Here is a 12,989-nt window from a genome sequence, read left to right as displayed (position 1 = left end):
TTTGTTTTGTTGACTGTTTCCTTTGCTGTGCAGAAGCTTTTGATCTTGATGAAGTCCCAATAATTCATTTTCGCTTTTGTTTCCTTTGCCTTTGGAGACATATCTTGAAAGAAGTTGCCGATGTCGAAGAGGTTACTGCCTGTGTTCTTCTCTAGGATTCTGATGGATTCCTGTCTCATGTTGAGGTCTTTTATCCATCCTGAGTTTATCTTTGTGTACGGTATAAGAGAATCGTTGAGTTTCATTCTTCTACAGATAGCTGTCCAATTTTCCCAGCACCATTTATTGAAGAGACTTTTTTCCACTGTATATTTTTTTCCTGCTTTGTCAAAAATTATTTGACCATAGAGCTGAGGGTCCATATCTGGGCTCTCTACTCTGTTCCACTGGTCTATGTGACTGTTTTTATGCCAGTACCATGCTGTCTTGGTGATCACAGCTTTGTAGTAAAGCTTGCAATCAGGCAACGTGATGCCGCCAGTTTTGTTTTTCTTTTTCAACATTTCCTTAGCAATTCGGGGTCTCTTCTGATTCCATGTAAATTTTAGGATTGTTTGCTTCAGCTCTTTGAAAAATGCCAGTGGAATTTTGATCAGAATGGCATTGAAAGTATAGATTGCTCTAGGCAGTATAAACATTTTAACAATGTTTATTCTTCTGATCCATGAGCATGGAATGCTCTTCCATCTTTTTGTGTCTTTTTCAATCTCTTTCATGAGTGTTCTGTAGTTCCTCAAGTACAGATCCTTTACCTCTTTGGTTAGGTTTATTCCCAGGTATCTTATGGAGAATCAACAACAAATTAAGCCAACTCCACACACACGGAGGGAAATAATCAAGATCAGAGCAGAGGTCAATGAGATAGAAACTAGAGATACAGTAGAACGCATCAACGGAACTAGAAGCTGGTTTTTTGAAAGAATCAATAAGATTGATAAACCATTGGCCAAACTAATCTGAAAGAAAAGAGAGAAGACCCAAATTAATAAAATTATGAAGGAAAGGGGAGAGATCATGACTAACACCAAGGAAATAGAAACAATCATCAGAAATTATTATCAACAGTTACATGCCAATAAGTTAAACAACCTAGATGAAATTGATGTATTCCCGGAAAACTATAAACTTCCAAAACTGAATCAGAAAGAAATTGACAACCTGAATAGACCAATATCTAGTAACGAGACTGAAGCAGTGATCAAAAACCTCCCAAAAAACAAGAGCCCAGGACCTGACAGATTCCTTGGGAATTATACCAAACTTTCAAAGAAGAAATAATACCTGTTCTCCTGAAGCTGTTTCAAAAAATTGAAGCAGAAGGAAAACTTCAAGACTCTTTTTATGAAGCCAGCATTACTCTAATCCCCAAACCAGGCAAAGATCCCACCAGTACATTAAAAAGATTATCCACCATGACCAGGTGAGATTTATCCCTGGGTTGCAAATGTGGTTCACCATTTGAAAATCAATCAGTGTGATAGAACAACTCAATAAGAGAAGAGAGAAGAACCACATGATCCTCTCAGTTGATGCAGAAATCCAGCATCTGTTCCTGATTAAAACACTTCAAAGTATAGGGATAGAGGGAACATTCCTCAACTTCATAAAATCTTTTTGAAAAACGCACAGTGAATATCATCTTCAATGGGGAAAAGCTGACAGCCTTCCCGTTGAGATCAGGAACACGACCAGGATGTCCACTCTTGCCACTGTTGTTTAGCATAGTACTAGAAGTCCTTGCAACAGCAATCAGAAACAAAGAGAAATAAAGGTTATTCAAATTGGCAATGAAGAAGTCAAACTCCCTCTTTGCAGGTGACATGATACTTTATATGGAAAACCCAAAAGACTCCACCCTGAACTACTAGAACTCATACAGCAATTCAGTAATGTGGTAGGATGAAAAATTAATGTACAGAAATCAGTTGTTTTCTTATACACTAACAATGAAAATACAGAAAGGGAAATTAGAGAATCGGTTCCATTTACTATAGCACCAAGAACCGTAAGATGAATTTCCTCTTTGATTATTCATTGTGGTCCAGCTCTTTTAATACCCCTGTATACTATCTTTGGAGTACATGAGGATTTAAGAGGCTTTGAACTTTTTAATGATTTTAAAGGTGTTTCTTGGTGCCTTGGTGGCTCAGTCGGTTAGGCCTCTGGCTCTTGATTTTGGTTCAGGTTATGATCTCAGGGAAGTGAGACTGAGCCCTGCATTGGTCTCAGCGCTCAGTGGGGAGTCTGCCTGAGATTCTCTCTCGCACTCTGTCTCTCAGAAATGAATAAATACATCTCTAAAAAACTAAAAATAAAAAATAAAGGATGTCTCAGAGAGGCATGCACTTCTTTTAATGCTTTTTATCTACCCACAACCTGTTGGTGGCAGAATTGTAACTCAGCATCTCACGTGCTCATAGGAAGAAGCTTGCGTGTTCATCAGCTTGGGCGAGAATGTGAAGGCCGTGGTCCCTGAAGTCTGTGGGGAACCTCAGGAAACATTTAGCTGCGTGATTGCTTAAGGAGGTGGAATCTGCCGGGTTGTCTTGGGGAGGGTGAGGACTCAGTGTTTCCTGAGTAAGCAGGGGTAAGGATGGGCCAGGAGGCCCTTCGGGGCATCCGACAAGGCTGCTCCCCCAGGGAAGAGGCCGGGCCCAGGCATCAAAGCGCCGTTGCGGTGAGAGAGTCCAAAAAAGATGGTTTTTTGCTTTCACAAGGACCTGGTGCTTCTAGGGCAATTTTGATGAATCAGCAAGGTGACAGACCCAGTTGCAACACACTTTTCTCTGGATGTGTTTTTGGTTTTAGCTCCAGTTTCATTTCTCAAAAGCTGAGCGGGGAATGAAGTCCTCATTACCCGAAGTCCTAATGAAGCCCAGGGTGTTCCTGGTGGCTTTCCAGAATCACGGAAACTACCCCCACACTAACCTGTTCCTTTTTGCTTCCCTGGTAGAACGTCCGTCCTGGGGATCTCCTTCGGAGCCGCATTCCTCGTGCTTGCCTTTACCCTCTTCATCTGCTTTGCCGGGCAGCTTTTGGTAGGTACTTCAAATACGGAACTTCGGAAAACTGTGCTCGTGGGATGAACACTGACTTCTTGCTTGAAACAGGGGAGCTTGGTGATTTACCGTTTCAGGAGCTCACCGATCCCCGTAAATGGCCTGCATGCTTCACATCAGTGGCCCAGAATGTCAACTCACGCAGCGTGGGCACCGCCGAGACACTAACTTGAGGATTATTTGAAGTGTTGGCTGTCACACTGTAAAACTATACTCACGTTTATTTTTTTCTGTCACCACTTTGTGTCCTCTCTGACTGTTCAGAGTTTTATAGCAGTAAGCACTAGTGTAATAGGAGGATTTTTCTGTATGGGGAATTAAAATTTAAACCAAATATGTGTTTTATATCCATTTTCAAGATACAAAAATTTGGAACATATGAAAATGTAAATATAAAAACGTAAAAATAGGTTTGTTAGTGTTTTCATTTAAAGCAATCATTGCAAGCTGTTATGGTTCAAGTGCTAGTTCAGGATGTAAGAATCAAAAATCTAAGTATTCTGAGGCCAAAGCAAGTGGCTCCATGAGAACATCGTAAGAAAGCCAACAATGAGACAGAAGTCCAAAAAGACAGTGCTTTCTCTTGTGTAGAAACAAGAGAGACCACTCTGAGCGAGGTCCCAATCATCAGATACATGCTAGTCTGATGTGTAGAAATCTTTTAGCCAAAATGTGTTAAGATTTAAGAATATGTCTCTGCCTCTCAACAATGGACACTGTATATGGTTTCTGCCTCGTACCTTTGCAAACCAATGGGGGGGGTGTTTGCTAGATTATAGTTTAGATGTTTCAAATCAGATTGGAAACTCCTCCCAAAGTGGCACCATGGTTTCCGATTTCCAGGAATGCACAGGTGGCATCTCAAGCTTCTTTAAATCCCTGAAAACTATAGATTGTAGATATTGCCCCATGGGAATCTTTGTCAAGTTTCTAAAATGCTTAAGTACAAAGAAGTCTGGTTCTCCAGGTTCACGTTTTCCTTACGTGGAAAAGCACATAGGCTTTTCTCAGAAGGTGAGTGAGGAACCAAGTCATTACCTTAAGTCCTAATGAAGCCCATGGTGTTCCTGGGAATGGAATAATGGAAACTACCCCCACGCTAACCTGTTCCTTTTTGCTTTCCCCTGTCATTTCCTCCCCCCTCTGCTTCCTGGCCCCCAGAAGGCTTCTGCAGTCCATCTCTCAGGTTTCAGACAAGAACTATCCTTCATGGTCCCACTGGAAATCCAAGCCTCATTCTGCTTACAGCAGCTTCTGTCCTTGTGCCTAAATGGCCCCATTTCTCACTTGCTGTTCCAAGGAATCCAGTCTTCAGGGTCCGGGAACATAGTGTGTTTTTAAGGTTTCAAGCTGACTTTTTTCTTTCCACTAAGTTGCTGTCAAAAAGAAACAGAGAAGTGGGGAGGAGGGTGCAGGGCTGGAAAAAGGCTCTCCAGGGCAACTTTGTTGCTTTGAGAGAATGCTTCTGTTCTTACGTAATGTCTCTCGGCTCAGCCTGGCTGTAATCCAGCCAACCTCACCACTCCTTGTCTCTCCCCGGCCCACCCTCTGGTGCTTCGGGGCCATCAGGATCCCACACCCACAGTGCCTAGTTCCTCCTCCAACCAGGGGCTTCCTAAGACCCTGATACCCACACACCAGATGCTAGGGAGTCTGTAACTCTGTGTTACCTTCTGGGAAAATTTCAGTGCTGGGAGTGAACGGGTGCCTGCCTCCTCCTCGAAAGAAGGCTAGGTTTGGCGGAAGTGGTCTGGAAGCCTAGGCTTGAGGACCTATGTTCCTGACCTTGAATTAGCAGGATTAGGGAATGAGTCTCTCCACACTCCCACCACCGACTGGCTGTAATCCCTGGTCAAAAGGAAATCCTGGTAAAATTCAAGGGATTCTTCTCATTCTCGTAAGAGGTTCTTTGTACTGTTTAAAGGATTCTGTAAGGACTTTTTTATAACTGCCAACATCAAGGAAATTAAGGCACAACCAATGTCAAAAGGCTTTCGGTGTGCTTTCTAGTCTATCTTCCAAATTCAATCAAAAGTGCCGTGGGTCACCGACAATCTTAGTGATCACGGAGAACTACCATGACATCCTAACTGCTCACCCCTAGCCTCCTGAAAACCTGCCAAATGTAGGAAGTGTTCCTATGATTTCATTTATTTTTGGATTAAATACTGAGTTTCTGAAAGTGTATTTAATATCCCAGAAATATTAATACCCTTCATATCCTCCCATTAACATATGTTAGCTTAAATGCCGGAGGCAACATTCATGCTAATATTCAAGTAAAATCCTTCGATAAAGGAGGTCAAGAGAAGGTAAGCCTGATGGAGAATTTTCCCCCAAGAGCTTTACCTTTGTCCCCCTGGGGACCTGCCTGCCATTGACTTGTCATTATTGTACAGCTGGGTTTGATTGAAAAGAGAGAGAGAGAGAGCGACCCACATTAAAATGGGCAAAAAATAAGAGTGATCATGAAGTGCAGGGTTTTTTGTTGTTTTTTTTTTGCTAGAAAAATCAGACAGATTGTTGTTCAGTGTGAGAAAAAAGTCAGGAAATGACATTTCCTGTGATGAGAAGCCTGGAGCGCTCCGGCCTCATGCCTTTTTCTGCCTCCCCTGCGCCCCTCCCCTGCGCCCCTCCCCTGCGCCCCTCCCCCTGCGCCCCTCTCCTGCGCCCCTCCCCCGCTCCACTCCCCCGCCCTCCCTGCCCCAGCAGCTCCCTGGAAGCTCCCCCTGCCCATGTTGCTCACTTCAGCCTGTGGGTGGGCCCTGCAACCGCCTTCCTTCTAGAAGCTTTCTCAGAAACCCACCAGCCCCTGCAATGGGCCCTCCCTCCAGCGCCATGGGGCTCAGATCTGTGCCGTATAATTCAGCACGTGATTATGTAACAGGTGATTGACTCCCCCTTTTTTTTTTTTTTTTTGGTTCAGTGTAACTGCTGTTTCCCCATACACAGAGTGTGTTTTCGGAGACAAGAATTGTTCCCTGCGCTGGCTTTCTGTCCCCCAGTGAAGCCAGCTGAATGCTGCCCACAGAAGCGTTTCATAAGCATGCACTGAGGAAACACTGCTGCCTCGTGTCATCTCCTGAGGTCCCCTCCACCGAGTCCACTCATCCGCTCTGCACGCCCCTTCCCCTGCCTCCCCACCACCACCCCTGCCTCCCCAACACCCCCCCTACTCCCCAACACTACCCGTATATCCCCAATACCACCCCAGCCTCCCCAACACCAGGCCTGCCTCCCCAATGCCACCCCTGCTCTCACATACCACCCCTGCTCCCCAGCACCACCCCTGAGGCAGTTAGGTGACCCTGGTGGCACAGGAATCCTCTTCAGATGCCCTAGCGTGGGCCCAGGCCCTGAGGGCAGACAGACACGCACAGCGCTGGTGAGCAGGTGACCCCCGTCGCACCAAGATGACACACCATCTCACACATGCTACTATTCCTTGACTCCAGTCTGCTTCGACTTGTCCCCTCAGTTGGAACTAGTCTCCTGGCCTTGCCCAGCCAACTGGGCAGAGCCCCCCGTTGTCACCACCCACGTTGCTCGTGCCTGCCGGTGGCACTTCCCTTTTGTATTGTCACCTGTGATCTTTTCAAGAGCAAGCGTGCTCGCAAGCTCGCTGCAGCCCCGTTTTGTTCATTGTAGTGCTACAGGCACTTGAGATACAAGATAAATATTCCACCTCGGGACAGTAGAGGGAATGTTGGGGTGTACCAGCAGCAGCCTGCCGGCACTGCTGCACAGAACACGTCTGGCCCTCATCCTCCCCCCGGGTTGACTTCTTCCGAGCGCGTGGCTCTGAGTTCAGCCCCAGTCGCCAATCCCTGCTGCCAAGGCTGCCAGGGTCCTGGCCTGCCGGCATCCTGGCCCTTCCCCGTCCTCCCTTGTCAGGTGTCTGCAGGCACTGTGGCGTTAGCATTTCTGAGTGGCAAACCTTGAGAGCAGACAGGAAACCCAGAGACGGCCTTATCCAGCCCCGCATTTTGTGGACGAGAGGTGTCCGGCTCTGGAGGCACTGCCCGCTTCAGCAGTTTCCACTTGCAGTCATGGAGGGGGAATGTTTTGGAAGGCGTCAGACTGTGTGTGGAGAGAGTCACCAGCAGGTGAGCACCCAGCGCTAGGATGTCCATGTTCATGGTCATGGGCATGCGTGGCACGGAGGATGCCTTGCAGTGATGGCCAAGCCATCCACTGGTGAAAATCACGTTGGAAAGTCAAGACACCTCACAGAGAGTCTCATTCGTATTTCCCTCTGGTCTAGTTTCCTGACACACATTATTCAGCTGTTGGCCCCGTTTATTTTAAAACTGGATTCTGGGGAAGAAAGTACGGCTTCTTCTTAAAAGACTTTTGGTAAGATGGGGGAAATTTTTAATTTACGAGTGAATTTAGACACTAAATTATTCTAGTAAGAAAGTCCCTCTCATAATAATACTTTGCAAAATGTTTTCACATTTAGGAGAATCCTACAAATAAGAAAATCTATTATTTTACTTGATAATCAAAACAATTCAGTTTAGCAAAGTAGAAACTAAAACGTAAAATAAGAGATCCCCTTTACATTGTCAGTAAAGTCAGCAATGAAAGTAGTAATACTTGTCATCAGACTACTAGGAATAAGTACGTGATTACAGCCAGATTAACACTAAATGACCGGAATAGATGTACATCTCAGCAACAAATACAAGAGAGTGACTCTAACCAAAAATAACACCAAGAAAGCCACCCCCCAGAGCGTCTTTTAGAACAAGGATGCCAGACACACTACATGAAAATGCTGACACACGTCAGAAGAGATTTTTCTCTCAATGTGGTCGTCTTGGGCTTTGTGTCGCAGAGATTCTGTGCCCGCCCACCGACCCTGTTCCCGGCAGAGATTAAAGCACAAACATCAAGTCTGTCCTGTGGAAGGAAAGTAGGTCACACACTGGCTGATAGAAAAGCTTTCTATGCCCCAGCAGTGTTTTTCCCTTGAAGTCTATTTTCTCCAGTGCCAATGTAATTCTGCCAGCTTTCTGTTGTATTTTCCCACTGTCCTCTCCTTCCTTCTTGTTGTTCAGCTTTTCCTTGTCAGTATGTGGGTTTTAGGTGTGTCTCTGGTAAACAACATCTAGTTGCAAGTTATTTCCTCGGATCTAGCAGTCTCTCTCTTTTACCTGACAAGTATAACACATTTACGTGTATTATAATTACTACTAGACTTACTTCACTTTTTCTTTAATTCATCATGTATCTTCTTTGCTGTTACTTTTTTTTTTTCTTCCTCTTCAGTATTGTCTTAGATCCATGCAAGTTATCTGTTCTCCCTTATTCCCTCAAGGGACTATTTTCTTTTTACTCATTAACTTCAAATGTGTAATGTACCCATGACCAGTGGAGCTCAGTAATATCTCCACCTTGTTGAGGAAGAATACCGTCCTCTAGATCTGATCATTCTGTCTTCCATTTCATTCTCGAATATGGAAGATGGAATAAGATGACCAGATTCTTGAAATCAGAAACTCTGGAGTTATGCCGAAGAAGGGAAGGTAAGAGCTGAGGCAGTAAGCTGTACAAGAGCCCAGAAGGATGAAGAGTATTGGATACATTTTTCTAAATTTAAACTCTTCTTGTTATTCTTTGTTGCCATCATTCTTACTGCGTGTCAGTGTCTCAGCTTTCTTCCTTCTCCTAGGACTCAGTCTCCGTAGTCCCAAAGGATAATCCTTTCAGTGAGACCCTGTGCATAATGTACTCAGCTTTTGTATTTAAACAATGGTCTGGGGTTTTTTTTTTCATTGATTAATTGTGTGTGATAATTTTTCTAATATTGTGAAAACGTGAGTCCATATTTTCCAAGGAGAGATCTAGAGGCTAATTGATGTTTCTTGGCTGGCAATATGCCTTCTCTCTGGTGGTTTGTAGATTTTCTCCTTGTCAGTTATGGGCCACAGATTCCTTGTGCTGAGGTAGAAGTTTGCTTTCATTTTCCTGTCAGGGAGTCAGAATGTCACATCAGTCATGGAGCTCATGCTTTTCTCCAGGTCCACTAAGCAGCTGGTCTGTAGTTCCTTGTATTTTGTTTCTTTCCTGGTCCTTCTCTTCTCTTTTTCTCAAACTTTCATTACAAGTGTCTGGAATCTTCATTATGCCTTCTGTGCCTCAAGATTCCTTTTATGGTTTTCATCCCTTTCTGTTCTATGGGCTATTTCCTCAGAGCTATCCTACCCTTCCCAGCACAGCTACTGAGTTTTTCAATATCTACGTTTTCATCTCTTGAGAGTCTGTGGATCTTTTTAAAAATGCATCTGTTATTTTCTCTTAAGGGCTCATTAGTTATGTGCTCTAATCCATCCTAGACTACTTCAATATAATTTTGCAGGCTGTTGAAGATGGATGATACGTGAAGGTCCTGTGGTGCTAATTCTACTTTCTGTTGTGTCTGTTGATTCTTCCTCTTATGGGCCATAGTCCTATGTGGTTCCTAATTTCTTTTTTATTTTGAGGTCATGTTTGGTGGGACTTATCCTCCAACCACTAGCAGGAACTCGAAGGGCTTTTTCTGGTCTTTGACCCAGTGAATAACCCCTCAACTTGAGGCTCCTATTATGAAGTATATAATATGATTTCAAACTCCTCACCATATTTAGAGTTAGAATTTATCTAAGTTTATTAGAAGTTTAAGACTAGTTTACATAGAGGGAGCAGTCTTCTGAGGCCTCTGGGATTTGTTTGTTTGTTTGTTTTGTTTTTGTTGAAGTATAATTAACATGCAGTGTTATATTAGTTTTAGGTGTGCTATATAATGATTCAACAGCTCTGTAAATTACTCAGTGCTCATATGATCCAGTAATTCCACTATTGAGTACTTCCCCAAAGTAAATGAAAACACTAATTTGAAAAAATGTATCCACCCCTTGAGCTTCTGCTTTTATTCAGGGTTCTTGGTCTCAGCTGTTCGCCCTTTGTAAGCCCAAGACAACATCTTCTTTCCTGTGGGCATCAGAAGCCCACCCTTTAGGTGTTGCAGCTTGTGTCCAGTTCTAGAACACTCCTAGGCCAACCCCACAGTCTCAGTCCCTCTAGCAGTGAACTCCTTCTTTGTTTCTGACTGCTAGAAATTTCTCTTTGAAGAATAAGTGGCTGATACACATGAAGATAAGATTGTTGAGTGAAAGATAACATACCGAGCATACCTCTGTTGAGTCCCTGCTCTTTGCTGCACACTGTGCCACTTGGGGAATATGAAGAGGGGTGTGATAAGGTCACCATCCTCAGCCAGCTCTCCGTGTTCCCAGAGACAAGTGCATCATCGAAGATAGCACAATGTGGACAGGCTGTGAGTGCCACACAGTGGATGGACAGCTGAGGAATGTGGTTCACTCAGGGCTTATGAATGAAACACGTTGATTGGTAAAATAGGACTGACTGGCATCAAGAAGCCTTTCTGTAGGAAAAGCGAGTACAGTTAAAGAAGTGAAGTACACATGGTGGTCTCTGTGGCACATGTACGATGTTACAAGTAATTATGCTACAGCTGCTTGCTGCCATTCAAAAAGACAGTCCTTGAGGAATTAAAATGCCAAAGTAGGTTTTCCTTCAGGCAAATACACAAAAAATGCATGCTTATATAAAAAAGTCACCATTTTTTCAGGCAAGATTTTAAGGTGAGTTTTGTTTTTCTAATAATAAAAATGTGTTACTTCCCATTATATTTATAGCTTTTTGAAATTTTTTTCATTGTATTAATCTTAATAGCAACATCTATTTCTTTTTGGGCAATTGATTTTATTTTTTAAAAGGACACCGGTGCTCCTGGTGGCTCAGTCAGTTGTTAAGTGTCCAACTCTTGATTTCCGCTCAAGTCATGATCTTAGGGTTGTGAGATGAAGCCCCACGTGTGGCTTCACACTGTGTGTGGAACCTGCTTGAGATTCTCTCTCTCCCCCCCATTCTCCTGCCCCCCCACACGCACGTGCACACGTGTGCTCTCTGTCTAAAAATAAAAATAAGAAATAAGAAAAGTAAAAGGATCCTAATGAAATTGCCAATGCAATCCATGCTATAAAGATCATGTTAAATTAGGAAGAATTTTAGAATGCGGATTACCCATTGTTTCCAGTGCAAGAGGTTCAAAGTGGGGTGGGGGTATGGGGTAAGGGGCAGAAAGGATGAAGGGGGAGGAAATATTTTTTTCCTGTTGTTTTTCCTTTAATCCAAACATAGTATATGAACATTTCATTTTTCTGAGGAGAATCTTCTGCCTGTACTGAATGAAGAACATTGACTTCCATCCACACCCTTGTTAGCCAGCTGCCCTGGTCGCTGTCCCCAGCACCAAACCCAGGGCAGCGTTTCCATATAAAATTATTCTTTCTCCTTTTCCATCTGCCACTGCAGTTAGTCCCAGTTCCGCATCTGTATCTGTCAGTGGATGCGGGGGCATTAACAGCCAAGTGTGTTTCTGGAAGGCCCACAGTCAGCTCACTGTGATTGGGAGGCCACGTGCATAAGGCGAGACCCCCTGGTGGTCAAGAAAGGCAGGACAGGACGCAGATTTGACTGGAGTGATGCCAGTCGCTAACCCAAAGACCACATGGAGAAACGAACCTGGGCTCTCGTTTTCATCTGAAAAGCACCTTCTGAATAAATGCCTAAATATTCTGGGAGATGGTACCATTATGATGTTTCACTGGGATGATGCAAATTTTGGTAAACTTATTTTTCCAGCAGAGATTTTACTCGAATACTTAACCCAAAGTAGAATCAACTGAGCTAAATTACCACATCAGGATCCGAGCAGAGCTTTTGCCCAGAGCCGCAGTAGAATCCAGGGTCTCCTCTCCCTTCCGACATCTCTTCTCTCCTCGGCTTCCGCAAACATCTTCACCTCCTCCTCCTCTCTCTGTATTGTGGTTCATGGCCCGTGTCCCAGTCACCGCCTATTTCCTTGTCCTGTGGCCAGCGGTGCTCAGTCTCATGTGTGGAACACTTCTCTTCTTGGCCTCTAGTTGGCGAGAGGAATGAAGAGAGAAGGCAGGCTGCCTGGAGGAAACACTGTAGTGAAAAAGAGGGAAGATGAGGGGTTTTTGTTCATATTGATAGGAAGCGAGGAGATTTTTAGCCCCTAAAATGTCTCTGAGAAGTATTATGTTTTCTTCATAAATGTAACAAGAGCTAAGGCTTTTAAGTCCCAACCCAGTGCCTGACGTGGCTCATTTAATCTCTTACAAGACCAAGGAGAGGAGTATTATTGCCCCATTTTAGAGATGAGGAAGCTGAGACCATGGAGGATAGTTAACCTGCAGAAAGTCGCTCAACTGTGGATGTTTGATCCTGGGCCCCTGGGCTGGTCCTTACTGTCCTAACCAGTAACTTTGTTGTAGGAGTTCACATAAGGGCACCGGGGTGGCTCAGTCAGTTAAGCATCATGATTCTTGATTTCGCCTCAGGTCATGATCTCAGCGTGCTGGGATCAAGTCCGTCATCGGACTCCACACTCAGCAGGGAGTCTGCTTGAACTTCTCTCTCTCTCCCTTTGCCTCTGCCCCTCTCCCCTCAAGCTAACTCTAAATAAAAAAATTAATTAGTAAGATTGCTAAAAAAAGAATCTCATTTAATCGCATCGTATCAGCATGTGACACACTGTGATGCTTCCATTTTTGAGACTAAAGCAAACATGTTTTTGAGAATCCAACAGAAAGATGTAAAAGAGTGAGCGAAATAAAGGGGCTGCTTGTTTGCTGGGGAGGATTTGCTGCTGGGGGTAATGGCTGTTACACCTGTTTTACCATCATATTAACTTAGTACAAGTCAGAAAGTGAGAGGATGTTGGCCTTCTCTTAAAATTTTTGAAATCGTAACCTCTTTTTGGTGTTTTCAGGACACGTAGCCATCCAGCCACAGCGCCTTTCGCATGAAGGTGAAAATGTAGATCCCTAGAGAAGT

At 44.1% G+C, this 12,989-nt stretch overlaps 1 protein-coding gene across 3 annotated transcripts in view; it reads left to right on the top strand.

Annotated features, from left to right (window-relative positions):
- ADCY2 (adenylate cyclase 2) overlaps positions 1–12,989 on the top strand; it is a 409,046-nt gene that overhangs the window by 330,234 nt on the left and 65,823 nt on the right. For all 3 annotated transcript variants that reach the window (XM_032337793.1, XM_032337794.1, XM_032337795.1), the window contains exon 15: positions 2,954–3,038. In XM_032337793.1, the coding sequence (XP_032193684.1) occupies positions 2,954–3,038 (85 nt within the window). The remainder of the gene's footprint in view (positions 1–2,953; positions 3,039–12,989) is intronic.

Source organism: Mustela erminea, chromosome 3, assembly GCF_009829155.1.
Source record: "Mustela erminea isolate mMusErm1 chromosome 3, mMusErm1.Pri, whole genome shotgun sequence".
Lineage (NCBI taxonomy): Eukaryota > Metazoa > Chordata > Mammalia > Carnivora > Mustelidae > Mustela > Mustela erminea.
Note: the sequence above shows the minus strand (reverse complement) of the source record. Positions and strands in the feature narration are given on the sequence as shown.